Source organism: Peromyscus maniculatus, chromosome 7 (assembly GCF_049852395.1).
Source record: "Peromyscus maniculatus bairdii isolate BWxNUB_F1_BW_parent chromosome 7, HU_Pman_BW_mat_3.1, whole genome shotgun sequence".
Taxonomy (NCBI): Eukaryota; Metazoa; Chordata; class Mammalia; order Rodentia; family Cricetidae; genus Peromyscus; species Peromyscus maniculatus.
Window position 1 is genome coordinate 101,157,268 of NC_134858.1, and position 22,342 is coordinate 101,179,609.

At 45.9% G+C, this 22,342-nt stretch overlaps 1 protein-coding gene across 6 annotated transcripts; it reads right to left on the bottom strand.

The window, feature by feature from the left end:
• On the bottom strand, positions 1-15,463 carry Cdv3 (CDV3 homolog). Of its 6 annotated transcripts, none has more exons than XM_076576935.1 (5): positions 15,011-15,463; positions 13,955-14,031; positions 7,388-7,530; positions 3,256-3,409; positions 1-2,226 (listed from the first exon to the last, which is right to left on the bottom strand). In XM_076576935.1, exons 1-5 carry the CDS (start codon positions 15,323-15,325, stop codon positions 2,076-2,078), a joined length of 840 nt encoding a protein of 279 aa, XP_076433050.1. In that variant the 5' UTR covers positions 15,326-15,463; the 3' UTR covers positions 1-2,075. The 6 variants fall into 6 exon arrangements, with proteins under 6 accessions (XP_076433050.1, XP_076433049.1, XP_076433054.1 ...); XM_076576934.1 differs by having other exon boundaries at positions 3,256-3,415; XM_076576939.1 differs by having other exon boundaries at positions 1,484-2,927.
• Positions 15,464-22,342: the final 6,879 nt, after the last annotated feature.

Consider the following 22,342-nt stretch of genomic DNA (forward strand, 5'->3'; position numbering starts at 1 on the left):
TTCTACCATTCATAGATTTACTTTTTATTCAATGTTAATGTTACAGAGTTCTTACACTGCCGAACCATGCCTGAGAACCCAAAGAAAGAAATGGTGCAATGGACAGCCTCATCCACCCAGACAGTGTATTAAAACTTGATTCATGTGCATTTTGATAATTTCACAATCTTAAAAATTTATAACAAGACTTGGAATTTACATCTGCTGCAGGTCTTCAGTGTTCCAGTACAGTATGCCATTAAACAAACCTCTTCACATGTCTCCGTTCACTTCTCAAACCCTAACCCCAAACAGATTTGGGGGTGGGGGGGGTTGGGGGGTGTAAAGCATACTTTAAGCGAAGTATGTGGCTCAAGGTGAGAGATTACTTGTTAAGGTTTCTGGTGCCCAAATAAGTCTTCAGTTTGACCAAGAATCTCAAACTTCTAATCACCCAACGTGCTCCTGGCTAGCTCAGATCACGCCAACATTACTGCCCAGAATGGCATGCAGTCTGGTCAGGAAACACTGACCTACACCTCCTCCCGCTTCCTGCTCTGCTGCACTCATTCCTGAACTGCAAGACCTATTCTCAAGCTAGGAGGGCTTCCCTCATTATGTTTCACTCCTGTCTCAACTGCATTTGGCAAAGGAACTCATTCCAGACAAACCCAGGCACTGCCGTCATGCAGTCTCAGCTGCCAATACAGAGTATTTGTCTGAACCATTTCTAGTGACCCAGAAGTAGGTAACTGCCAGACTATTTCACTAGGTGGAAGGGAACACAGCAGTGACCTCGTTAAGGGCCAAGTACTACTGCAACGTTCAACTGAAATTACTAAGAACAGAAGTGTTACATCACTGGCTATTCCCTGCCTTTCCAAGTGAGCATCACAAACATACTCCCAAGGTGGACAAAAGCTGGCTGGAACAAGGAATGTAATTGCCAGTATCTTCAAATTTAAAGTACACACACAGATAGATTTGTTATCAGACACCAAGCAAGATTCGTGAAACAACTTCAGGGTGTTGGTGAGGTTTTGCTCCTGTTGCTTTGAATTGTTAAGACAGTTCAGTGAACCCCTCCCTACCTGAGCAGACACCACTCCGTCCACAACAGTTCAATTTAGACCTGATTAGAGGAGGCTTGAGCAGTACCCGGAGTGGAGCCTCTGGCATCCACTGCCCTTTCTATCAATGGCGATCTGGTTCCACCTAGGGATTGGCAAATTCACAGGGCATTTCACAATTCCAATGCCTCATTCAGGCTATTTCATCACACAATATGCTGTTAAAAGAACTTACTCCAAGTCAAAGCAAGGCCTTAATGTGGAACAGAACAAGCACTATCTGAATAAAAAGGTATTCAAAGAAACAAGACTATCCCCCACCCGTTCCCCATTTGGTGGATCCAAGTTTGGTTGAATTGAATCTGTAGTCACTTCATCCTACAACTAAAAACTTAAATGATAAATCAAAGCCCCACACAGATGATCCACACACATCAGTTCAGACAGCGGCTTGTTCTGGGCAGTCTGATATAGCCACAGCCTACAGAGTATTCCTCAGGGTGGGGCACAGACAGGCGAATTAAGGTCACTTGACTCTTCATTTTCTACAGCAGATCAGAACCCAGACGGCTGACTTCTGAAGGCTTGCTGACAGGAATCCAGTAGAGTTGGTTTCAAGGTTCACATGGACGCTAATAGCTGTAACCTTATGCAGAAGTTGTGATCCACATGAAATCCACAATTAAGTGCAGCAAATCTGAGGTAGTCAACCTTGCGAAGGCTCAGTATCTGAACATAATGATGTTTGAAATGACCACTGGCTGCAGGTTTGGTTTTATATGCAGAGCAACTATGGAAACACTGCTGAATCTAATTCACACATATTTAAGACAATGAAAACACCCTAAATCCAACACACATCAAGATCAGTTGTGACTCTTGAGCTTCCATAGTGCAACAGGGACAGTCACTGGAATCGAGGTCTTTCAGTCAGTCACTGTAAATCCAGAAATCAGACGCTGAATGGCTGTTCTTGGTGGTTAGCTGTGGTCTAGTTATCTTGGAAGGCTTAGCAAAGACCATTGTTTAACTGTACTGTGTGTGGCTGTACTTCTGATGTTCAAGCACAGCATACTGGTTGTCTAGCTGAAGTTTAAGGGCCTGGTTTTTTGAAACCTCCTCCCTACCTCTATTTTTGTGTCTTACTACTTCAAAGCTCTTCTCCATTTCTTTATCCCTAAGGGAAAAGAAATGTAATCAGTAAATATTTCTTCTTCACTGGGGAATTTTGAAAGTATTCTTCCTTGAATTAGAAAAAAAAAAAAAGACCCCTAAGAATAATCCTGGACAGGAAGGGAATACAAAATCCTTTATCAAACCATTTTAAGGCTTCAATTGAACAGAAAACATGTAATACTGTACTGAAGCTCTGAGGTCCCATCTTCTGAACAGAGTATTTTGGGACCAACTTGAAGACAACCAGAAAGAAGCTGTATAATGACATTCCTCCTAAGACTCACTTCTAAGTTTTAGCAGTTAGTAGATAATACATCTTTATGCATAAGGGTAACAATTTTCTCATTCAAGTAATGTTCTCATCATTCAACGATTTCTCCTCCCTTTTGCTTTGGGGGAGTGGTCTGATTAGATCAGGTAAAGAAAGATGTGTGTGGCACGTCACTGCCCTCTCAGAGTCTCCCACACATCTGAGGACAGAGGAGAGAAGCAAGTCCAATTGGAGGTCTAAATTCAAGCCAGCTGTGCTCTCAATGAGGCGAAAAGGCTGGGATTTACTTTAAAGCCACCCAAAAATGTTTCCATCTGATGCCATTTACATTTCTTCCCATTTTATTTACTTTTGAAAATTCATGTCCCTAAATAAGATGTAGATGTGCCATATGTGGTCATTTAACTTCAGGTAGCATTCATTTTAAGTACCTGCTGAAATAAGATTATTTTTAGTATTAGATCTGTAAATGCCAACATCTTGCATCTACTTCCATTTATTGGGAATGCAATGACAAATGCTTTTACATTTCTAGTTTCCATATTTAAAAGGAACATAAGCCAGTAATAAAGTACTTATGAGAACTAACTAAATGCAGCTGTGACAGAAACTAAACAGCCTGTCTTTAGCAGCTGTTTTCTTGCCCTTTCCAAGAAGGACCCCCCACCCCCACCCTCTCCCTTCCCTCCTGGGCACCCAAGTCCCACCTGGTTCCCAGCTGACTGTCAGAGAACCTGACTCATAACTCCACATACTTACTTCCGGCTCTCTACGTGCTTGGCAGTGGACTGCAGGGATGGGAACTGTGTGTCACTGTATATTTCTGGTGGTCCTTGTGGCGTTTTCCTTGTTGTGGTTAGCCTGGCCCCAGGAGGCCTATATACACCACTAGGCATTGCTGGCTCCGGGGTTTCTGTAACTAACAGATACACCATTCATTCAAATGTTTGACCTTCTAGTAACATCTTCCAGCACTCCTGACCATTTAACAATTCTGAGAAAAGCAACCCCTGATTTAGAAGGAATTTGGACTAGACAACAAAACAAACTTCTCTGAGAAAACATCTCAAAGTAGAAAGCTGCTTGTCTCTAAGGCAGCAAGTGCTCTAACCTCTCTGGGAATAATTTTAACATGTCATGTAAGCCCAGTCTGAGTGTTATAGGCTTGAGGGAGGGAGTCACCTGGCTCGGGAGGTGAGACAAGTCCTCAAGGGGTTACCTTTTGGAATACAATCCTGTGGCGTAAATGAGACATTCACTTTCTTTACTTGGAAAGTGGTATGAATAAGTTATCTTATATAAAGAATTTATTTAATAAAATGTACATGTAGTATTTTAAATTCTAAAGATGATAAAAAAATAGGCAATCCTTATCTTTACTTCATTTTCTATGATCATTGGATGTTCAGTTTTTCTATTAGGTTAGAAAACAGGGAAAAGCCCCCAAATAGCTTAGAATCTTCTACTAAGACTTAATTGAAGGGGTCACAATCTTCCAGGTTTTTCCTATATTCTCCAACTGATCCTCGATATAGTTACAAGTAGTGTTACCTTTCATTTTTCAGAAACTTTCAGAAGTTTGATAGCCTACACCATGAAAATACAATAAGCATCCCCATAATCATCTACTAGCTGAAATACAATATTTCTTACAGGCTTAGATTATAGCAGAGGGAAAGCTTACGTGCTTATTTGATGAGTATCTATCTAAACTGCACTTGGGACACCAACACTCAACAAAAATCGCTGCAAGTGGTGGAATATGCTTGAAACATTGGGACTTGGGAGGTTGAGAGAGGAGGATCCTGAGTTCAAAGCCAGCCTGAACAACTCAGACCTATCTTCAAAGAAACAGAAAAAAACCCCAAATATCTATGACCCTTATATTGCAGTCATTAGCCACATGTAGCTTTAAAAGAAATATATTATTTGTGTCTGTGAGTGGTGTGACTTGTGGAAGCAAATACCAAAGCATTAAGTGTGGAGGTCAGAATTAGTTCTCCAACAGTGGATTCTGGCCGTTTAACTCTGGCTGAGCTATCTCCGGATTACTGCAAATCTATTTGCTCCTTCTTTCATTTTTGAAAGTTTCCACTTTGTAGCCCTGGCTGCCTCAACTCAAAGACTCCTTCTGAGCCGGGCGGTGGTGGCGCACACCTTTAATCCCAGCACTCGGGAGGCAGAGCCAGGTGGATCTCTGTGAGTTCGAGGCCAGCCTGGGCTACCAAGTGAGTTCCAGGAAAGGCGCAAAGCTACACAGAGAAACCCTGTCTCGAAAAAAAAGACTCCTTCTGCCTCTGTGTTCCGGGTGCTGGGATAACAACACATGTTAGTTATTTTAGATGAGTGAAATGAAATCTAGATTTCAGTTCCTCAGTCACATTAGCCACCTGCTAATACTCAACAACTACATGTGCCTAGTGGCCGCTATACCACACTCTTTCATCACCTCCCAAAAGTACTGGGCAGTTCGTTCTAGAGAAGACAAAAAAAAAAAAAAAAAAAGGGTGTGTGTGTGTGTGTGTGTGTGTGTGTGTGTGTAGAGATGCCCAGAGTGGACAGTAAAGAGTTGGATGCCTTGAGCTAGTCATAGGTGTTTGTGAATCCCCTGATAGGAGTACTGAGATACAGTTCTGGTCCTCCAGGAAAGCAGGAGGTTAGTACACTTAACTACTGAGCCACCTCTCCAGCCCCGAAGCAGCTGCATTTTTAAAAAAAGGCTTATGGAGGGTTTCAGTGATTAAGCAGACTTGAAAAGAACTGGAGGCCAGCAAGATGGCTTGGCAGGTAAAGACATTCTCTGTACAAACCTGGCCTCAAGGATCACAAACACACGACACAAATAATAAAAGTCAGGGAAAAAAAAAAAAGAAAGCAAACACATAAAATTAAATGTCAGCAAACAAGCTGACTCTGGCCCAACAACTTGAACATGGCTACACCCATCACTGTTACAGCCATATTAGCTCCCATGCCACAGCAGCACAACAGAGACCACCACAAGGTCCTCTCACCCACGGAATTTACCATCTTGGCCTTTCACAGAAAATGCTTCAGGCACCTGACACATCGCAGCCCCGAAGCATAAGAACAAAGAGTCTCCAGACGCTGTGTGTCTGGTGCGTTCCAGGAGTAGCCTGAAAGATTATCTCAAGTTCAAGAGAGAAAAATCAAGCAGCACTACATGGTAATTCATTCACACCAATCACTTCAGCACTCAAGAGGCTGGGAGATGGTTCGGTCATAAAGCGCTTGCCATCTAAGCATTGAGAACTGAAATTCACATCCACCAGAACTCATGAAAAGAAAATAAGACGGCAGCAGCATGTGCCTATCCCAAGTGCAGTTTAGATACTTAGTAAATAAGCAGTAAGCGTTCCTTCTGGTATAATCTACGCCTGTAGAAAGTAACAGGCATGGCAGCAGCATGTGCCTGTAACTAACACAGGCTTGGGTGGGAAGGTAGGCGTTGACAGAAAGAAGATCCCAGAAGAGAGTTGGCCAGCTACTCTAGCCATTCAGTGAGCTCTAGACTCCGTGACAACTTGTCCCAAACATAAGATGTAGGTGACAGAGGAAGAGACATAAAGTCAGCCTCTGGGCCTCAATAGCCACACCCACATAAAGACATAACACACAACACCCATGCATATACAATCTGAAGCTAGTCTGGGCTGCATAGTGAGACCCTGTCTCAAAAAGCAAGAGTGACTGGTGGGTCTTGGAGGGGTGGGGATGAATATTACACCAAAACATACTGTATGATATTCTCAAAGAATTAAAACAATTTTTAAAAAAAGGTTTTGTTTTGTTTTGTTTTTTCCAAGACAGGGTTTCTCTCTGTAGCTTTGGCACCTTTCCTGGAACTCAGTCTGTAGCCCAGGCTGGCCTTGAACTCAGATCCGCCTGCCTCTGCCTCCCAAGTGCTGGGATTAAAGGTGTGCGCCACCACGTGCCCAGCTTAAAAAATATTTTCAATTAGCAAAGTTGCCAGGAAAGCTTATACCCGTGTAATTCCAATTTTAAATTGGAGGGGGTGGTGGTGGCATGAGGTCATCGCTGCTACAAAGAAAGAATTGAGGCCAGCATGAGCTACATAAAATGGTGTTTCAAAATAAACAAAATCCTAAGATTTCTTTCTTAGCTGGAAATGCAATAGCAAGCACTTTTACATACATTTAGCATGTGCAAGGCCCTTAGTTCAATTTCTAGCACACAAAAAATAATCAAAAAACTTTGGGCTGCAGAAATGGCTCAGTGGATATAGCATTTGTTGAGCAAGTGTAAGGACCAGAGAGCACACCCATGTAAAAGCTAAATAGGCAGGGCAGTCATCTGTAATCCCTCACTAGAGGCAGAAACAGGATTACAAAAAGCAAGCTGGCTAGCTAGGCTAACTGCAATTGGGTTTGAGTTCCTGCTTCCTTGAGACCCTACCCTCAACAAATTAACTGGACAATGTTAATGACAAGCTTCCACCCACCCACCAGCACCTGTACTAATATGCAAACACACATGCACAACACACACAACATGTATATCCCTAAGACTTTTTTAATTTCAAAGAACTTTTACTCCCTTCATAAAGTCCTGCTGAGAATCCAGGCTTCAAGACCTAAGAGTAGCACCAAGGATGTAATTTAGTGATAGCATGCTTGCTAGCAGGTAAACTACCTGGCTTCATTCCCTAGCACCAAAAACAAAAACAAAACTTTGACAGCCTACCAGATGAAATTATGCCACTCAATTTTTACATTTCTTCCATTTAGGTCTTTAACAGATACGTCCAGATTCCCCCTCTCCCAGAAATGATAAGGTTCCCACCCCCACCCACAACAGGCACATATACCGTATTAAATTAGCCCTTTTAGAAAGGAAAACAGAGGATTACCTATTACTGGAGCAGGAGGCGCTTGTACCGGAGCTGTTTTATTCCAGGGACCTGAAGATTTTTCTACTCCACTACCACCTCCACCTTCTTCCCAGTTATCTCCTGGATCTTCTCTCTTTTCATTATCATCATCTTCCTTTTCACTGTTAGAAAAACAAACAAGTACATTTAACTTCCTAATCCTGGGAGTAGATGAATGTACCACCATAGGAAGCATCTACAAAAGGACTGTTTTTTTTTTTTTTTTGAAATATGGTCACACTACACAGCCCTGACTGCATGGAACCAGATGTAGACAAGGCAAGGCTAACCTAGATCTCAGAGAGATGCCTTTTTCTGCCTCGCTCTGCTGGGACTAAAGGTGTGTACCACCATGCCCAGCTAAACTTTTTAGGGGCAATGGGAGTGTGCAGCCATTTAGTCAAAGAACAGTTTTGAGAAGCAGTTCTCTCCACCATGTGGGTTCTGGACCTGCAAACCCAGGTCATTAGCTTTAATAGCAAGCACTTTTACCCAATGGGTCATCTTGCTGGGCCCCCAAAAGAATATTTCTATAAAAGTAAAATGTGTCCTAGCTGTTAAAGACAAATTTCTTCTGGCTTATCAGGTTTAAGTGTTCTTTCTATCAGGGGGTTTGTTTGCTTGTTTGTGGGGAGTGGGTCTAACTTGAATTCTCTTGTATGCTACAAAGTATGCTAAACTAAGCCATACTTTGAATCCAAGACAAATTTTTTGACCTCCTTTTTAACTTGACTTTATGAGGCAGGGTCTCAGATAGTCCAGGCTAGCCTTGAACTCAGTACATACCCAAGGATGGCCCTGGCTGATCTCCCAAGTGCTGAAAATAAAGGTGTAAATCACCATACCCATCTTTATTACGATCCTTAAAGACACTACCCCCACTAGTTAGAAGTAACCACAGTATTTAAAGACCTACGATGCCCACTGACAGGAGCAACCTCATCTTCTATCTACATTTAAGACCGTCTCTCAGGGGCTAGGGACATAGCTTAGTAACAAGTGCATTGTTCTGGCCAAGATCCCCAATTCTGAAAAGAAAAAACAAAAGCACAGATGTAATCACCTATTTGGGGACTTAAGTGTGGTGACCTCAGCACACAAGAGACAGGAGAATGGTGACTTCGGCGGTGCCTTCTCCATAAATAAAAGATTACAGGAGTAGATGGCACTTGCCACCAAGCCTAAGGACCAGAGTGTGGTGATATTTTATTTGTGCTCTAACAAATAAAGCTTGCCTGGGGATCTAAGGACAAAGCCAGCCACTATATTAAACATGGAGGTCAGGCAGTGGTAGCATTTGGGAGGCAGATTCATCCAATCTCTTGAGTTCAAGGCCACACTGGGAACAGAGCCAGGTATGGTGGCACACACCTTTAATCCCAGCACTAGTTAACCGTAGAGGTCTAGAGGTCTGGACAGATAGGAAGTGACGTAGCTGGGCAGAGAGAGGAAGTAAGAGGGCAGGGCACAGACAGGTATATAAGGTGTGAGTATACAGGAAGTAGCTCTCTCTTGGGCTGAGGATTTCCTAGCGGTAAGAACTTGTGGCTGGCTTGATCTGTCCCTCTGATCTTTCAGCTTTCACCCCAATATCTGGCTCCAGGTTTTTTATTAAGACTGTTTAGCGGGCTGGAGAGATGGCTCAATGGTTAAGAGCACCGACTGCTCTTCCAGAGGTCCTGAGTTCAATTCCCAGCAACCACATGGTGGCTCACAACCACTTGTAATGAGATCTGGTGCCCTCTTCTGGCCTGCAAGGACACATGTAGGCAGAACACTGTATACATAATAAAATAAATCTTTAAAAAAAAAAAAAGACTGTTTAGCAATTCGTCTTACACCGGAGTTTAATCCCCAAGAAGGTGGAAGAAAAGAATCAACTCCTGACAGCTGTCTTCTGACATGCATGCCACAGCATGCTCACACAATAATGTTTTTAAAAACAAAGGAAAAACAGGTGAAGGATATGGTCAATCCAAACTTTAGTTTTCCTTTTTTTTCCCCCCCTCGAGACAGGGCTTCTCTGTGTAGCTTTGGAGCCTGTCCTGGAACTCCCTCTGTAGACTAGGCTGGCCTTGAACTCACAGAGATCTACCTGGCTCTGCCTCCCAAGTGCTGGGATTAAAGGCATGTGCCACCACCCTCAGGCCTAGTTTTCTCTTTTAACATATAATTTTCTCTTTTAACATATAACTATTAAGCCATCTAAAATGATGCTGGGCTTACACTAACAAATTATATTCATGCCATTTAACCGTCAACTGAAGCATAAATATAAAAACATCTACAGCAATTCCTTAAAATGTAATTTCAATGAATACTTTTGCATGCCAAAACACAGGAATTGATGGAAATCCAGTTTCTGCCATCTCTGTCATTGTCTGGTCAGGCTTTGAAGATGGCACTAGCCTGCTTTTAGATAAAATAAAGATGACACACCCATTATAAAGAGCAAATGAGCTAGTCCATATAGTACCTAGAAGACCATATGACACATAAACATTGCTAGATGCTTTATTTCTAATGGCTCTTAAAAAGTTGACAAGATATCATGATACAATTTTCTAACAGCATATTAATTGTGGTATAAAGTTTACAATTTACCCAAGCCAACTGTGGTTGGTGTCCAAACTTCAGAATTTCTTCAAAAGGGTTTTTTTTTGTTTTAAAAGTTTGAAACTAAATCTAAATAGTTACACTATGGTAATTGCTTCAGGGGTGAAATAGGTACACATCTAGAAACAACTGACTAGCAATGTCCCAACAACTTAATCTATCCAGAGGGGAAGATCCCCACACAGACTTCATGGCACTTACATCTGTATATACTAAAGCAGGAGCTTTCAGTATTCATTCACATTCTATTTATTCACCAAAGCACTAAATCACAATTGCTCAGTTGAATATTTGGTAAGAGCATTTGCTGTAAAAGTAAAAAGACCAGCGGGGCGGTGGTGGCGCACACCTTTAATCCCAGCACTCAGAAGGCAGAGCCAGGGGGATCTCTGCGAGTTCCAGGCCAGCCTGGTATACATACAGAGCGAGATCCAGGACAGGCACCAAAACTACACAGAGAAACCCTGTCTTGAAAAAAACAAAACAAAAAGTAAAAAGAGCAGAGTTCAAATCCCTGGCACTCATCTGAAAGCTAGACATGGCCACTGTGACCCCAGCACTTGAGGCAGACAGTGGATCCTAGGGGCTTACTGGCTAGAAAAGTGGCGAGACTCAGGTCCACCGAGAGACCGTATCTCAGAGAGCAAGGTGGAGAGAAAGAAGATGGACTCCTATGTACGGGAGTGAACATTCAGGCATACACTGCCAAACTCCAATTTGGCTTAGTAGCAGCATCAAGTCATCTGTTTTTTGTTTATTTTTTTTCTAAAGATTTATTTATTTATTATGTATACAGATGAGGGTGCCAGATCTCATTACAGATGGTTGTGAGCCACCATGTGGTTGCTGGGAATTGAACTCAAGACCTCTGGAAGAGCAGTCAGTGCTCTTAACCTCTGAGCCATCTCTCCAGCCCTCATCTCTGTTTTTAAGACAACATCTCTCCCAGTGTAGTTAAGGTTGGTCTCTGATCCTCTCATGATCCTCCTGCCTCAACTCTGGGATTATACATCATATTCAGCCAGGATACTATTTTTCTCACCCCATCCCAAGACTTTTAATAACTAAAATAATCACCAATTTTAAAAACACACCTAGACTGTAAACTCGTAGTAAAGATCAGTGCAGGCTTCTAGATTGGCCACTGAAGGTCAATGACAAGCTGCTGCTAAGAACAATGAACAACACAGCAGAAAAGCTAGTCTACTTTAGAGCAAACAATACAGTGCCCACCTCAACGGCCCAGTGGACTGCCTCTACGTCTTAAACAGAGCGGCAAACAACAAGCACTTGGGAGGTAAAGGCAGGAGGGTAAGGAGTGTAAGATCAGTCTTGACTGTATATGGAGTTTACTAGCTTAGATATAAATCCTGCCCCAAAAACAGAACCCCCCCCCAAAAAAAAGTTAATCAAAAGTTAGGGCTGAGGCTATGACTCAATGGGCGAGCACTTGCCTATGGTGCATGGAACCATGTGTCTGACTCCCAGCACTACCACCAAAGAAAGAGAGAAGGGGGAGGGGAGGCTTGCCAAAATAAGCTGGGCCTGGTAGTACACCATACCTATAATCCTAGGACTCAGATGGCTGAAGCAGAGAATCAAACCAATTTAAGACCAGCCTGAGATACAAACGCAAATTCCTGACTCCAAAAAAGTTAAAACAGAAACAGGCAAGGTGTTTATATTCTGTTGGAAGAACAGTTTAAATATTCTCCCTACCTTAACAAAATCAAATTTTATACCAAATAAACTTGAAGCCTTTCCCCCCACTTCACAAAGTACTACTTTTGACCAGAAGTTCAACATGGCCAAAAATTACCACTCAAGTCTTCCAGAACAAGAGCAGCCCAAGAGCCTAATTTTACCACAGGACTGGACCACATCCAGTCTACCAACCACCCTAGATAGAAGGAATCTAAACTCCTTCCATATTTATAGATCAAGCCCCAGAACAAAGGAAACAGGAATATCTACTTTTTCTTCTAAATTCTGAGATAGGGTCTCACTAAATTGCTCAAGGTAACCTTAAACTCACTCTAACTCAGGCATGCCTCATTTTTCTTAATCTTCCTGCCTGAGCCTCCAGAGTAGCTGGGAATTAGGTTTTGGATCACCAGGCCCAATGGGGTATTTTCTAAAATATACTCTTCAGAGTCTATACTGATCTTGCAGAGGATCCAAATTCAGTTCCTAGAACTGAGACAGTTCACAACTACTTGTTACTCCAGCTTCAAGGGACTCAATGCCCTCTTCTGGCCCCCTCATGCATCTGCAGGCACGTATACATACCCTAACTCACACACATAATTAAAATAAATCTTTAAAAGAAAGAGAGGAAAGCAAACAGAAAACACAAAAGAAGCCACACCAAAAAGACACTAAGTTCCCTGACACCAAAAGGAATGTTCCCTTTGGTAAACTCAACACGACGGGAGAACATCCAGGAACATTAATGCCTGGGTAGTATAGACATTAACTGTACATTAAAATACTAGCTGGTCTTCCAACAGAAGTTACTTTAAGATCATAAATACTATGATCTAAATTTCAAAAGACAGTTTAGAGTTAAAAAATATTTCCTCAACTCAAATATTTCCCATATGGTCACCGGAATTCTCTACGAATTGGAAGCTTCTAATCAAAGGCAATTTAAGATCATTTTGTTTGTGTAAAGTAAGTCAAGGATTTTGAATCTTAAAACAACAGAACCCTATACTTAACCTTTTCTACTTAAAAATCTTTCAAAACACCTCACTTTAGAAAAGACTTAGAACTACCACAGACTGAATCTAACAATGCAGGCTCTCAATTTAAAGTCTCAGTCAACCAATCGAACTTTGAAAGACACGAAGATACTTCAAAGCCAGAATCTGCAGCACGGGTCTGTAGGGGTTCCTGGTAGCTGAGGGGATGGGATAAGCCTTCAAAAGGTGATCCTGGGATACACAGGTAAGTGCTTAGGATCTACAATCCCATTCCTCTAGAATCCTAAAGGGATTGCTGTGCTGTGCTAAGACAGTGGTTATTCTTGGGGAAGAAGGCAGTGAAAGAAAGCACGGCTTCAGGAGAGCCCAGATGTTCAAGTTCTTCACTGGGGTCTTCACTGGGGCTTGAGTAGACAACATGGTATCACTGTGAATACAAATCCCTGTCTAGAATTACCCTACACTTCAATCGCAAAAATTTATCAACTTGTTTACTGGTTTTAGAACAAGAAAAAAAAATTCTTTACAAAAAAAAATAAATAAGGGGCTTTTTCAGTGGTTAAGAGCTCAGACTGCTCTTCCAGAGGTTCTGAGTTCAATTCCCAGCACCCACATGAAGCTCAAAACTGTCTGTAACTCCAGTTCCAGGGGACCTGGCACCCACAGCAAAACACTTAAGAAAGAGAGAGAAGTAAAGGAGAAAAACTAAGTGTAAGCACAGCACTTAGTTTGGTGGTGTATTTAGGTGTAAAGGATCAAGAGTTCAAGGTCAGTGCTGGCTCAGTGCTCTTCCAGAGGACCAGGGCACAGATCCCAGTACCAAGCTAACAGCTGTAACTCCAATTCCCGAGGATGCTGCAGACCTACACACAGGTAAAACACTCATACGCTTAAAAAAATAGCTCAAGGTTATCCTCGGCTACACAGCAATTTCTCAGAGCAGTATGAGCTACAGGTGCAGCTATTGGGGGAAGGGGTGGCCACCAAATATTTAATACTGTTGAGTGTTAAAAATTAAAAATGACAAAATCCATTTTAGTCAACTCAAGTAAAGATCCAAACAGCTGCAAGTAGGGAAACTCTCGAAGGATTTGAGCTCCCAGCTAATTTAATGACACCAGGGGACTGCCTTTGCTCAAAACCAGGAGTTGGGCCTGAAGAAAAACGTGTCCAATACTTTTATCTCCAACAGGGCTATCTAATCCCACATGTAATCACACCCTACCTTATTTGCATTGCCTGAACTCTTAGTCCGCTGTAATCAACCTCTTTTTGCTCAAATTCTTTCCACTCATCTTCATCCTGTGGAAGAAGTAACATCCGATTAATTAGAGTTCTTGGTTAACAGGTTTCAGACTAGGAAAAAAGGGATCAAGGGCCATCAGGATTCCTCAGCTGGTCAAGGAACATGCAAAACATCTGATTAACTAGAGATCTTGATAAACAGGTTTCAGACTAGGAAAAAAAGAGATCAAGGGCCACCAGGATTCTTCAGCCGGTAAATGCACCTGCAGTCAGCCCTGACGACCTGAGTCTGATTCTCCAGGCCCACACGGAAGGAGAACTCCCGAAAGTTGTCCTCCAACCACCCGAATTCGTAGACAGGATCGCGGGCAAACCCACAAAGAAAATGTGTTTTTTGTTTTGTTTTGTTTTTTGTTTTTTAATTGCAGGAAGTAGTAACACAAACCTTTAATCCCAGTTACTCGGGAGGCAGAGGCAGGAGGTTCTTTGTGAATTCGAGGCCAGCCAAGGTTACACAGCGAGATCCTCTCAAAAAAGAAAAGGGATCTAGTGGCTGGATTGTAAAGTACAGCCTGAGTCCTACCAAGATCCCGACACGTGCCTAGTTACCAAACGCCCTCTCAGCCGCCGCTTTTACTTAAAACTACAGGGAAAGAGGAGCGGGGGTGGGAGGGGGGGAATTAAGCGAAATTCCACAACTCGATTCCCAGCTCCATGTGGCCGCGGCTGGGAGAACAAGCCACGCTTTCACCGGCTGCAGAGATGAGACTTAAAACACCTTAAAAAAGGAAATCCAGCCCCAACTAGGCTCAAGTGCGGCGGCGGCGGCGATGAGCACGTCACTCGGGGGACCGCGGCCCGGCCCAACCCCCGTGGCCCAGAGGGCGCGGCGCGCGGAGGACGGCGTGGACGGGGGCGACAGGGCGAGCCCCGGGGGCCCCCCGAGCCCGCCCGACGTGCGAAGCCCGAGTCACGTGGCCTCCCGGGCCGGCGGGGGCGGGCACATGCGGTCGGCCGCCGGCCTCCCAACCCTCACCTTCGTTACGGCCTTGCCGGCGGCGCCCGTGCTCCCGCCGTCGCCCGACCTCGAGGTCCCGCCGTCGCCCGACCTGCCACCGGAGCCCGAGCCCCCGCCGTCGCCCGATCTGCCACCGGAGCCCGAGCCCCCGCCGTCGCCCGATCTGCCACCGGAGCCCGAGCTCCCGCCGTCGCCCGGCCTGGCGCCCGGCGCCAAGCTGCTCCCGCCCGCGCCGATCGCCGCGTTGGCCGCCCGACTGCTCCGCTCCTTCTTCTTCTTCTTGTCCCTCTTGGCGAAGAAGTTGTCCAGGCTCCGCTCCTCGGTCTCGGCCATGGCCGCGGTCCGGATGGGTGGGGCCGGCGGCGGACGCGGCGCTCGCGGTTCGGAGCTCTGGGTCAAGGCCGGCTGTGCGCTCAGGCTGCCGGGTGCGGCGTCGCCTCAGCCCCGCGGGGTCGCCGAGGGGCGGGCGGCAGGGCAGCCGGCTCCCCCCGCGCTCCGGGGGACGGTGGTATGCTCCTCGCCGGGGCCGCGAGCGCCGAGCAGGGTCGCGCCCGCCCCGCTGCCGGAGGGACGAGGAAGGCGCGCACCGGCGAGCGCTCGGCTAACGACGGCGCGTGCGGGAGGAAGACGCGCGGGCCTGAGGAGGGGAGAGGGGACGGGGAGGGGAGGGAGGGGAGGAGGGAGGGCGGGCCACCAGCAGAGAGAGGCAGCGCCGCGCCTGCGCGCTCGGTTCCGCCCGCCGCTGTGGGCGCGCCGAGGGGGGAGGGCGGCGGGAGGATAGGGGGGCGGAGCTCCCGGGAGAGCCAATCAGACGCCGGGACGGAACGCTTAGGTGACAATCCGTTCCTCCGACGGGGCGGTGCCAGGCATGGGGGCGGGGAGAAGCGGGTATATGCAAAAGAAGTGACGTCCCGAGTGACTCCCGTCTCCGATTGGCCAGGGGTTTTGCCTTGAGGGCGGGCATTTAGAGGGTTGGTGACTTGGCTGAAGAAGACAAGCCGGAGGGGGCCCGTGTGTGCGCCTTGGTTGCGCGCATGCGTAGGGTACACGTGCGTCTGCTCGCCAGGACTGTGGCCTGGTAGGCGTTTGAACTTTCAGGAAAGAAAGAGATCATGTTAAGCCAGCTGTGTTCAAGCTTGTCCCTCCTGCCCTGCTCTTTTCTGTACTTGCACCCTCGCTGGTCCGGCACCTATTTGCTTCTGAACAGGATGCTTTTGATGAGCAGTGGATTAACACTTGTAGTTCCATTTGTGGAAGGATCTTTAATAAGCCAGTAGGTACATGAAAGGGGGACTGATTTTTGAACTTCTTCCTGGACTAGATGTGTCTACCAGGGTCAGGTTAGATAAATCTAACCTTTTAAGCTAGCCCTTGTGAGATGGAGAATGGCTGGCAATGTGATTTAGTGGTACAGAGTTTAACAGACACATTATCAGCGCTGGGTTCCATCCACAACATCACAAAAGAAAACACACACATACACACAAAACCTCTTCTTTTCCTGGGCCTGTACCCTATCTGCACCTACTGATATATCTCCGGCCCAGAAAGCTTTTTGTTTGCTTGGGGGAAGTTATTTTCTTGTGAGACTGAGTCTCCCAGGTATCCGAGGCTGCTCTGAATGCCATCCATAGAAAAAATAATCAATGTATCATCTTCCTACCTCCACCTCCCAAGTGCTGAGAGTACAGACATGCACCACCCTGCCTATGTGATGTGATGCTGGGGATTTCCGTTCTTGCTACTCAGGCTCCCTCCCAAACTGAACAATGACCCGACACAGATTTTTTTTTAATACATTAATCCACCTAGAAATCCTCGTGCCTTGACTGGAGTTTTGAGTGGTAGCTACAGTTTAACTTTGGCTCCTATCTTGGATCTGAGGACAGAAAGGGAACGACCACAAGGCAGAAATGAGAACCAAAAATACTCCGTTTCCACCTAACTTGACTTTGGGACTCTGAGAATCAAATGTATGCTTCCCTATGAGAAGTGTGGTCTAGGTATGCTTAACTTCTGCTTCCTCTTAGGGGGAGAGGAGAAAGCTGTGACAACCACTGAGGAAACGACTCAGACCTAGATCTGTAGCCCCGTGGGAAAGAGAACCCCGCCAGCAAATGGAGAGATGCCTTTTCCATACCAGTTCCCCCTTGTCTTCCATTAGAAGTCCTACCCTAGTCATGGCTATTGAAGATCTTAATTTCTGAATATATCGAAGGCTACATCAAGGCCCTTGTCTCAGGGTTTCTATGGCTGTGATGAAGCACCATGACCAAAATGCAATTGGGGAGGAAAGGGTTTATTTGGCTTACACTTCCACACTGAGGTTTATCACTGAAGGAAGTCAAGGACAGGAACTCAAGCAGGGCAGGATCCTGGAGGCAGGAGCTGATGCAGAAGCCATGGAGGGGAGCTGCTTAATGACTTGCTTCCCGGGGCTTGCTCAGGCCACCTTCTTATTGAACCCAGGACCAACAGCCCAGGGCTGGCACCACCCACCACGGGCTGGGCCTTCCCCCATTGGTCACTAAATGAGAAAATGCCTTACAGCTGGATCTCGTGGAGGGTATTTCCTCAACCGAGGCTCCTTCCTCTGATGACTCTAGCTTGTGTCAAGTTGACACACAAAACCAGCCAGTACAGCCCTATAGCTGTAGCCAACAATAAGCAGACTTTCTCTCTGATCTCTCTCTCTTTCTGCTCTCGCTTTCTCTCTCCTTTCTCTTTTTTTTCCTCCTTTGTTTGTTTGTTTTTTCGAGACAGGGTTTCTCTGTGTAGCTTTGGAGCCTGTTCTGGAACTAACTCTGTAGACCAGGCTGGCCTTGAACTCACAGAGATCCGCCTGGCTCTGCCTCCCAAGTGCTGGGATTAAAGGCGTGAGCCACCTCCGCCCAGCTGTTTGATTGTTTTTGAGACAGAGTTTCATTATGTAACTCTGGCTGTCCTGGAACTCAGATTCACCTGCCTCTAGCTCCTGAGTGCTGGAATTAAAAGGTGTGTGCCACCACACCTGGATAATAAGTGGACATATCCGTCCCTTCCCCAACCTCCCAGGATGGATCCTGGGTGACTTCCTTTTGTGACACCACATATCTATCTTCCTGTGGTATTGGCCAAGTTCAACACTGCCTGACACCACCACCTTTGCTTAACATCTTTTACCAAAATGTCTTTCTGCTCTACTTGTCCCTTGTCGTCTTCTTTCCTTCTCTTTCTGCCCTTTCCTGTGCTCTCTCTTTCTCTTTCTTTTGTTTCTTTTCTTTTCTTTTCTTTTAGACAGAATCTCATGTATCCCAAACTACCCTTGAACTCCCTAGGTAGACTTAGCCAAGGACAATCTTGGACCTCTACCTCCCAATTAGCTGTTTTTTTTTTCTTTTAAGACAGAGTCTCACTACATGGCCCTGGCTGACCTGGAACTCAGGGATCTTCCTGCTTCTGCCTCCCTCTGCTGGGATTAATTGGGTCCTCATTTGGGACCACCACTATTTTTTACAAAGTTTGCTTCATGTGTCCTAGACAAGCACTTTACCAATGGAACCCGAGCCCTTTCTCCCTTTTTAAAAAAGATATATTTATTTTTATTTTATGTATGTGTGTGAGTGCATGTATGAAACTATGCACATTGGATCTCCTGGACCGGGAGTTGCAGGTGACTGTGAACCACCTGATAATGGGTGCTGGAAACTGGACACAGGCTCTCTGCAGGAGCAAGAAGTCCTCTTAGTCACATGGCCACCTCTCCAGGTGATTTCTCTCTTCCTTAAGGTCTAGATTCTTGATGTGTAGCCCTGGCAGGCCTTTAGTTAACACTCTGCCTCCGTCTCCAGAGTGTTGAGGTTATAGGCCTACACTACCAAATCTGTAGTTTATTTTTGTTGTTAGTAGTAGTGGTGGTGGTGTAGATCAATGTGTAGATGATGCACCTGTATCTTCATGATTTCCTTGGAAGCCAGTGGACACCGCCAGGGGTCCAGGCCTCAAGTATCATCTACCGTGTTTTACTTTTTCATTTGTATAAGTATGTATGTGAAAAAATGCCTTGGCATGTGTGTAGAGGTCAGAGGACAACTTGCAGGAATCTAGAGGATCAAACGCAGGCTGTCAGACATGGCAGCCAGCACCCTTATCCACGGAGCCATTTTGTCACCCCATCTTGTTTTTAGGGGCATAGTTTCTCACCGGGCTTTGGCGTGCACTAAGTCAGCTGGTCAGGGATCATCCCCGGCGACCCGCCTCCTCAGAAGTAGGGTTACAAGGGCTCCTGTCACCAGCCAAGAGGAGGGGGGCAGGGGAGACTCCCAGGAGCAACTCATGGGAACAGCTGCTGTTGGTTTCAGGGAAGAGAGTCAAAGAGGAAGGGACCAGTTTCGCACTGGAAGGATGAACTACAGGTGACACAACTCAGGGACGCCGGTCGGGCTCTCTATTGGCCTGACCTCAATCTCTTACACATGATGGAGTTTGGAAGCATGCCATCAATCACACTGTAAACTCGGGAGGGAATTCTGCTGTGTCAACCCTTGGCTGCAGTTCCCTCTCCGGGTTTGCTCAGGGCATCGATTCCTTCAGGACCATCATGGATAATTGATGGGGACCCACTTATTTGTATTTAGGTCTTGTCTTCCAGATTATTAAAGACTTGAAGGCAGGTATTACTCAACTTTGAGTACGGCGCAGTGTCGCAAATATAAGTAAATGCGCGTTTGGTAAAGGAAGAGAGTGGGATAGGAAGATGCCTCGGTCAGCAACTTGCTTTGAAAGCATGAGGACCCCGCGTTCAGTCTCCAGAACTCACATAAAAAGCTGGCTCCACAGGACCCTGAATCCTGCCGTGAGCACCCCCTCCATCCTCATCTGGCCCCCAGCTCCAAAGCATCCTTCAGCTCTTGCAGGAATCTTCACATCCATCTTCCAGTGTCCAGACCTTCTCCATCTTTAAAGCCAAACACATCTTCTCTTGTCCTTGCCGCTGGGAGAGAGGAAGTGGTGACTGGGGCCATTCTAAGGTGTTTCAGCAAGTCTGGGAGGGGTTTTGCTGTTTGTCTCTTTTTGAGACAGTCTCATGTGTGTATAAAGTGAGGACATGACCCCTCGAAGGCATGGTTGAAAGGAAGGTCTTTACTGTGGATATGAGGGAGAGGACACCCAGAGGCATCTGGAAGAGTCCAGAGCAGAGAGAGGAAGTAGTAGATTGAACATGGCCATGAGCGGAGGCAAGGGTGGGAGGATGAAAGGAGGAGCCAGAGGGGCAGAGAGAGAAGAGCCGGGATGCCAGCATGGACTCTGTAACAGACGTTTACAATGCTGAGTGAACCTGGAGGCCAGCACGTGCATTGATATGCTAATAGGTACCACAGTTAGCCATTTGTCTCCAGTTTCTTTTGGACCTGACAATATATAGCCCTGGCTGGCCCGGAATTTGCTATGTAGCCCTGGCTAGCCATGACTCTGCCTTCTGAGTACTTGAACTTAAAGGCATGTACTACCACAACAGGCTTCTTCAAAGGTTCTTAACACTGTCCAATCATGGACATTTTCTCTCTGGGTCCTCAGAATGCCCAATTTGATGGACGTCAGTTATCCCCCATTCACCAGGGTCTGCTGAGCTCTGATATTCTGTGAGTTCAAAAGCTAGCAAGAGGAAGCTGAGCAGCCTCATTGTTGCCGGGCTCTTTTCTGCTGAGCTATTTGTTCCAAGTTCCATTCTGCTCCCTCGGCTGGACATTCCACCAGTGCTCAGCTCACAAGAATGCAGCACACCCTGGCCAGACAGCCTGGCAGGAAGCGGGGTGGCCGGGATCCTTCTTTCTAACATCTGTGAGGCGACTACCCCTGAGCGTTCTCCTTTTCCAACTGGCCTTACGGGTCTCCTCTTGGGGGTGGAGGTGGGGAAGGTGAGTGCCTGTGTCTCTCCTGAGGTCACCACCGGCAGAGTGTGTATCTGACCTTACAAAACCTTGGGCTCCCTTTTTTTTTTTTGGTGTGTTTGATGCCCTGCTGATAGTCCCATGATTTCTAAGATATTCAATCACTTTCACTCATTCATTCATTCATTGGTCTAAAAACGTTTTATCAGTGTTTACTATATTTCCAGGCCCTGTGTTAGGAGTTAAGAAGGATGGGACTAGAGGGATAGGTCAGTAGTAAAGCCCTTGCCTAACGTGTGTGAGGCTCTGGGTTTGATCTGAAACTTGAATTCCTGATCCTTCTATGTGCTGGTCAATTTTCTTGTTGACCTGATACAAGCTGGGGTCACCTGGGAAGAGAGGACCTCAGCTGACAGGATGCCTCCATCACATTGGCCTATAGGCATGTCTGTGGGGCATTCTCTGGATTAATGGTTAATGGGGGGGGGGCAGCCCACTGTGGGCAGTGCCACCCTGAGCAGATGGTCTTAAGTTGTACCAAAATGAGCAAGCTGAAATGTGCCGTGAGGAACAAGCCAGTAAGCAGCATTCGTCCATAGCTTCTGCCTCCGTTCCTGCTTCCGCCCTGCTTGTGTTCTTTCCCTGGCTTCCCTCGGTGATGGACTGTGACTGGGCATGTGAGGCAAATACACCCTTTCCTCCCTCCCCCAGTCACTTTTGGTCACAGTGTTCATCACAGCAATGAAAAGCTAAGCAGGACACCATGCCTCCACCTTCCACTTATGGTTGTGTGTGCCACCACACCGGGCTTTCTTTGGTTTGCTTGTTTGGTTTAATTTGGTTCTGTTTTCTCCAGGCTGGCCTCAAAGTCCTGGGCTTGAATGCCCCTCCTAGCTTGGTATCCTGAATAGCTAGGACTATAGACATACTTGGCTGTTTAACTGTCTTAGAACTAATAAAACTTTTTTTTTTTTTTTAAGTATGTGTATGTTGCTGGCTAGTTTTGTATCAATTTGACAAGCTGGGGTCATCAGGGAGGAGCGATCCTCAGTTGAGAAAATGTCTCCATAAGATTAGGTTGTAGGCCAGCCTGTAGGGCATTTTCTTAATTAGTGATTGATGGGGAATGCCTGGCTGTAGTGGGTAGCCATTCCAGCTTTGATCTGGAAGTTCCAACCCCCACTGAGGCTTCGGTAACTGTCACACCTACAAGGCAGGGCTGAGAGAGGACTCTGAAGACCCGAGATCCTGATGCACTGGCTCTCTTGGTTCCTGGACCCTGGACACTGGAGGTAGATGGAGCAGAGTTCTCCAGAGAACACCGTGGGACTATGCTACACCTTTCCCAGACCCTGTAACCTATCCCTTCACTTGTAAGTTACCCCACAAAATAAACCTCCCTTTTAACTACGTGGAGTGGCCATAATAATTTCACCAATACCTAACCTATTGTAGGTAGTACCATCCTTGGGCTGGTGGT